The sequence below is a fragment of the Vicia villosa genome, linkage group LG3 (genome assembly GCF_029867415.1).
Source record: "Vicia villosa cultivar HV-30 ecotype Madison, WI linkage group LG3, Vvil1.0, whole genome shotgun sequence".
In the NCBI taxonomy this organism is placed as follows: Eukaryota; Viridiplantae; Streptophyta; class Magnoliopsida; order Fabales; family Fabaceae; genus Vicia; species Vicia villosa.
Window position 1 is genome coordinate 101,034,916 of NC_081182.1, and position 5,890 is coordinate 101,040,805.

At 36.0% G+C, this 5,890-nt stretch overlaps 1 protein-coding gene across 1 annotated transcript; it reads left to right on the forward strand.

The window, feature by feature from the left end:
• The first annotated feature begins 4,455 nt into the window (after positions 1-4,455).
• LOC131658675 (uncharacterized) lies at positions 4,456-5,300 on the forward strand. The gene is made up of 2 exons (XM_058927943.1): positions 4,456-4,649; positions 4,790-5,300. Exons 1-2 carry the CDS (start codon positions 4,456-4,458, stop codon positions 5,298-5,300), a joined length of 705 nt encoding a protein of 234 aa, XP_058783926.1.
• Positions 5,301-5,890: the final 590 nt, after the last annotated feature.

Below are 5,890 nucleotides of genomic sequence, written 5' to 3' on the forward strand. Positions count from 1 at the left end.
GGAGGAGTAGGGTTTTATGATGTTTTAGTTTTTTATGCTTTTGTTGTTTTATGTTAGCATGTTAGAACAATTTAATTTATGTTTTAGTAGTAAAAATTTTTGTTCCATCCTTTTGGATGAGGTATTTTGGAAGGCTAAGTTTACGCCTGTGGATATTTAACACCGTTTGGTGTGGTTTATATATATATATATATATATATATATATATATATATATATATATATATATATATATATATATTCAGTTTATATTATTATCGCATTTATTTTTAAGTAGTTTTATTTTTAGTTTAGTGTTTTTCCTAATGGTTAATTAGACGGAACATGAGTATTTGTTTTCACGGTGAATGTGAGTGATGCAAAGCAATTGGAGTGGTGATGATATAAGCTGAAAATAGTACGTGCAAGGTACATCTTTTATCGTTTTCTTTAAAGTACCTCTGATTCTGATGCTTTTAATTGTACAAATTAATTGTCATTAATTTCTGTTGGTAAAATTAGTTCAATTGTGAATCACTTTAGCCTAGATGTAGTTGGGAGGAGACTTTCCACAGTATATAGATAATTGTGCTGGATACCAGCAATGTGCGTTTTAACTCGTTTTTCTTATGATTAATCTTGCATTTTTATTAAATTGTGTTAAACATGAAAGTGATCAAGGCTTTTGTTTCGCATTATGAGAATAACTTCCTATCCTAATTTAACCTACTCAATGAGTGTTTGAGTATTTGCTAGCCACTTTGAGCCGTTTGCCAAGATTCTTATCGGTTAAGCACTTTTGTTGTATTATGATCTCATTACCGATTTTTGATAGAATCTTGATGATTTTCTTTTTACCTTGAACTGTTGCCATGAAATATGGTTAGGATTGATTCCTTTTTGCCTTAGAATAGGGAGCATTCTTAATTATGTGATGGTAATATTCAAACTGGGGAGAATAAGATAAAGGTGTACATTGGTGTGGAGAAGAAAATAATTGATTGCTCAAGAAAAAAAAAGAAAAGAAAAAGAAATGAAAAGAATAGAAAAGATAAGAGCTTTTTGTATAGCTAGTGTCCTTGAAAGTAAAAGGATGAACTCTTGAGCAATAAAAGAATGTGGTGAACTTGGTTGGTGTGGTTGTGATGATTGAATTGTAATTGAATGCTCTCTTAGGTTTTGACACATTCGTTTCAATGGTCGTGAGATATGACACTTCCTTGTTAACCAAGCCAGGCTACAACCCTAAAGTCCTTTGTGATTCATGCTTTTACGCTTTTTATATATCTTTTGCTTAGATGAGTTCATAATTAACTCTGGATGTTTACGTCATTGTCTGGTGAGTTTTAGGATCCTCCACTTTTGTTCTCTCAAAGGAGAAGTGTGTAGGTGTGATTCATTCTTGAACTTCTGTTGCTTGTGGAATTTCTGACATAGATTTTGTAATTAGGATTAGCATCTTGATCATGGTACTTTGATTGAAATTGGTAAGGATTGATCTTTGTGTACTTTTGGAATTTGAACCATTCAATTGTTCTTGTTTTTGCTTGATTGGTTCATTCTTGATAGTTGTGTACCTAGTAATTTATCTTTGTTTTGTTTTAGGACAAACAAGAGTTTATGTTGGGGAGAGTTGTTAGGTGCCAAATTGTGTTTATTTCTAGTTTAGTTTGTGGCACCTTTCACCGATTTTATCGAGTATTCGTATAATTCCTTTTAGTTTTATATAATTATTCGTAGTTTTATAATTTCAGCTTTTATTTCATGTTAATATGTTTTTTAGTTATGATTTTGCAGGTCTTGGCAATTTTTGGAAGCTTTGAGCTTCATTTGGCCAAGATTGAAGTGTGGCTGGCAGAGCTTTGCGCCCGTCAAGCGGTATTAGGGCGCGTCACGCCCTGTTTAAGGTATTTTTTAGGCTTCAAGCAGAGAAAAGCGCGCGTTGCGCGCTTGGGCGGTTTGATCTTCAAGTGACTTGGCGCGACGCGCGCTAGAGGGCGCGACGCGCCCTGGGCAGAAAAGAGAAATGCTATATAAGGATCAAATCAGATATTTTATGGGGGATTCCAACTTTTGAGAGCTCAAGACACCATTGTTTAGTGTAGCAACTGAGAAGTGAAGATTCGAAGCTTTGATCGTCGATTAATCGCCATTGATGCTTGTTATTCTTCATCCTTTCCTTGTTGAGCAAGCTACCATGTCTATGGATAGCTAAATCTCATTTGTATCAAGAAAAGATGTAATATTCCTTTACTTTTGTATGTTTTTCTTGTGAATATTATGTATGAACAAGTGATGATCAATATAGATGGTTTAGTTTGTTTATTAAAGATTTTCTATGGTATAAATGTTTGAGACATCAATGTTTGTACCTTGACCTAATTTCATCGTCTATCAAACTATAAATTGCAGACATGGATTTAACGTTTGATATTTACTTTGTATCGGTTTATAAAATGTTATTTGTATTGTTTAAGCCATGGAGAAATCGGCGGTTAAACAATGCGGTAAATCTAGCTATATCGTTGCGGACACGGACGGTATAGACGTCGATACGTAATTATATTGATCGTTAACAAGTTTATATATATATATATATATATATATATATATATATATATATATATATATATATATATATATATATATATATATATATATATATATATATATTTATAGGTTGACATACAAAGTTAGGTCGGTGAAATCGGATCTTGATATATTCTCTTAAACTTAGAACTTTCCTAATTTTACTCTTTGCTATTAAATCGTTGAATGATCTTAAACCAAACCCAAAGTAACTTTAACTCAAAAACAACATAAACTATAGAACGGCGGTGATATCTCAATAATCCCTGTGGAAACGATAATCTAAAAGTACTCCAAAATACTTTCAACAACAAGGACTGGCTGCAAATCTTATAAGTATCAGCCAACTATGTGATGAAGGTTTGAATGTCAGGTTAACTAAAGATGAATGCATTGTCACAAATGGTGAAAATGAAGAAGTCATGAAGGGATTTAGATCTAAGGATAATTTCTACCTATGGAAGCCTAACACCTCAAATTACCCCTCTGCCTACTCCATGATCAGAGAAGAAATCAAGGGTGATTGTCAAGAAGCTGATGAATCTGATGAATCTAATGAAGAATCATATGTTGGAGATCTCACCATCAGTGAAATGGCTGCTGGGTTTACTAAGACATGTCTAATGAATGAGAAACTGTGTGCAAACATACGGGAGTATAGGACCACTAATAGATTCTTACTAGAAGAAATAGTAAGTTTCATGAAAGATATTGCTGATCTGGAAAGAAAGTTAGAAGACACAAGACCTAACGGACAAGAAACTAGAAAGATGGACGCCCTGAAAGAAACTAAGCCAACCATCTCAGGAGCATGTGAAGTTGTCACAACAGATGTCTTGACATCAAAATCTGCTGATGAATCAAGTGTGAGAAATGAATTAAAAAGTTCCTCTAACTGCAATGCTGTAACAACAGTTGGCAACACTATGAAACTTCAGATCATCAAAAATTGTGTGACTATTGATCTGTCTTTTGCTTTTGGTACTACCAAGACAATAGATGAAAATCACTCTAAAAAAATGAAGGGTATGTTAGGAATTTTCCGCCAAATAGAATTATAGCAATTAATCCTATTGAGGGAATGCACTTTAGGCTTTTTAAATATCCATTATTTGAAACTTCCCCTATTTAGTTGCTATGTCAAGTTCCCTCCTACTCCTATCTTCTCACAAAAAACGGCAACCGACTCTACTAATCTCATCAATACCCTTATGAATTTAAACTGCTTCGGCACATATCACAACGGGTTACAAGAAGTTCTCTGAAGAATCTCGAGATGTCTCAATAACCGAATACTTCCTTTCCAAAGAAAGTGTCTCCCATCTCCGACTCTGCAACACCTAACGAGTCAACTAACCCTAATCGGGTTCTAAATGTATCTTCTCTGAGGATGATTAACGCTGAAGATTCAACGACTACAAAGCCAAGAACATCGCATGCAAGAAGACTTAAGGAGAGTGTTCGTACGAAGGGCTCCAATCCCTCATCATCCAACGCTCGTGAGGAACTTACTAAAGAAGGAAAAAGATATGTTCATAACTCCGTAGCCAAGATTGTCAAATGGATTTTGGATGAAAATCATCAGGTCCCTGGGATATCTGTCCCTTTACAAACCGTGATTCCTGATCCTCCCAAGAGCAAACATAATGAAACTGATGGTCACACTACTGGTAGTGACATTCACATGACTGAAGAGAAAAACAATGAAGAGGTTCAAGAAGATGCTGATAACACCAATGTCATGGAGGATGTCAATGACATCGGAAATTCTGAAGCTGATGATAGTCCAAGGGCAAAGGCTGGAACAGGTACAAATGTTGTGGATTTAGATGAGTACTCTGACAATGATTTGCTTGCTACTGTAAACCCTAGTGTAGCCTAAAGGCTCATGACTAGGAGAAAAGACAAAGCTGTGATTCAGAATTCTCCTGCGAAGAAAGCTGCGGTTAAAAGCCCTTCCAAAGATTCTGTCAAGAAGAAGAGTACCTCTGCAGGACCTGTAAAAACCAGAACTAAAAGTATTGGAGTTAGTCCCTCAAATGGAAGGCAAGAGTTGTTGAAGAATATGAGTCTGATGTTGAGGTGAATGTCCATGACATTCCATTAAAGAAGAAGCCCACAACTAGCAAGCTTGCAGCTAGTGTTCCTGAAGTTCCCATTGACAATGTATCCTTCCACTTTGCTACAAGTGCAAACAAGTGGAAATTTGTGTATTAAAAGAGATTGGCCCTTGAGAGGGAATTGGCTCAGAATGCTCGTGACTGTAAGGATATAATGGAATTGATTGAGGCTTCTGGACTAATCAAAACTGTTGTCCATCTGAGTAAATGCTATGAAACGCTGGTCAAAGAGTTCATAGTAAACCTCTCTGAAGAGTGTTCTGACAAAAAATCCAAGGAGTTCAGAAAAGTGTTTGTAAGAGGAAAATGTGTTAACTTCTCGTCCACTGTGATTAACAACCTATTGGGAAGGTCTGATGAAGCTCAACCTGAGCTTAAACTCTCTGATAACAAGGTATGCCAAGTTATCACTGCAAACCAAGTCAGGAGCTGGCCATTGAAAGGAAAATTGTCTGCTAGTAAACTAAGCATGAAATACACAATACTGCATAAGATTGGGGCTGCTAATTGGGTGCCAACAAATCACAAGTCTATTGTTTCAACTGTTCTTGGAAAATTTATCTATGCTGTTGGTACAAATGCAAAGTTTGACTATGGTACCTACATTTTTTAGCAGACCATGAAGCATGCTGGTAGCTACAGTGTAAAAGACCCTATAGCATTTCCTTATCTCATATGTGACATCATCTTAAACCAGCACCCAGGCATCTTAGTTGAAAGTGACTCTATTTGCAAAAGGGAAAGTGCTCTATCATTCCATTATAAACTGTCTCAGGGAACACATGTCCCAGACATTGTCATGACATCGGCTGATACATCCAAGGGTGAATCACCAGCTAGTAAATCAGAAGTCATAGAAATGATGAAAGAGACATGCAAAGAGGTGGAGGCAAGGAAGAAATCTCTTGAGAAGATGATCAGCACTCTAGAGAAGGATGGTAATGAGGATTTTGCAGGCACTGAAGGGACAGAAGCACAAGATGAACAAAAAGAGGGGAGAGACTCTGAAGAAGAAGTAGAAGAAGGAAATACCAGTCCAGCTGAGGGTTTAGACGAAGAAAATGAAGACAGTGCTACAGTCAACTCTGTTGGGTCCGACTCTAACGAATAAAGACTGGTGGTGGTGGTGACTTTTTTGTTTTTTTTACTTAATTTTTAGTCTGTACTTATTTGCATTTTCAAGTTTACTTTGGCAACTTTTAT

What these genes read in the sequence shown, in the direction of transcription:
- LOC131658675 (XM_058927943.1), top strand. Translation starts at nt 4,456, where the DNA reads ATGACTAGGAGAAAAGACAAAGCTGTGATTCAGAATTCTCCTGCGAAG. An exon ending in AATATGAGTCTGATGTTGAG is followed by an intron (nt 4,650 to 4,789) that starts GTGAATGTCCAT and finishes GTATTAAAAGAG; the next exon opens with ATTGGCCCTTGAGAGGGAAT.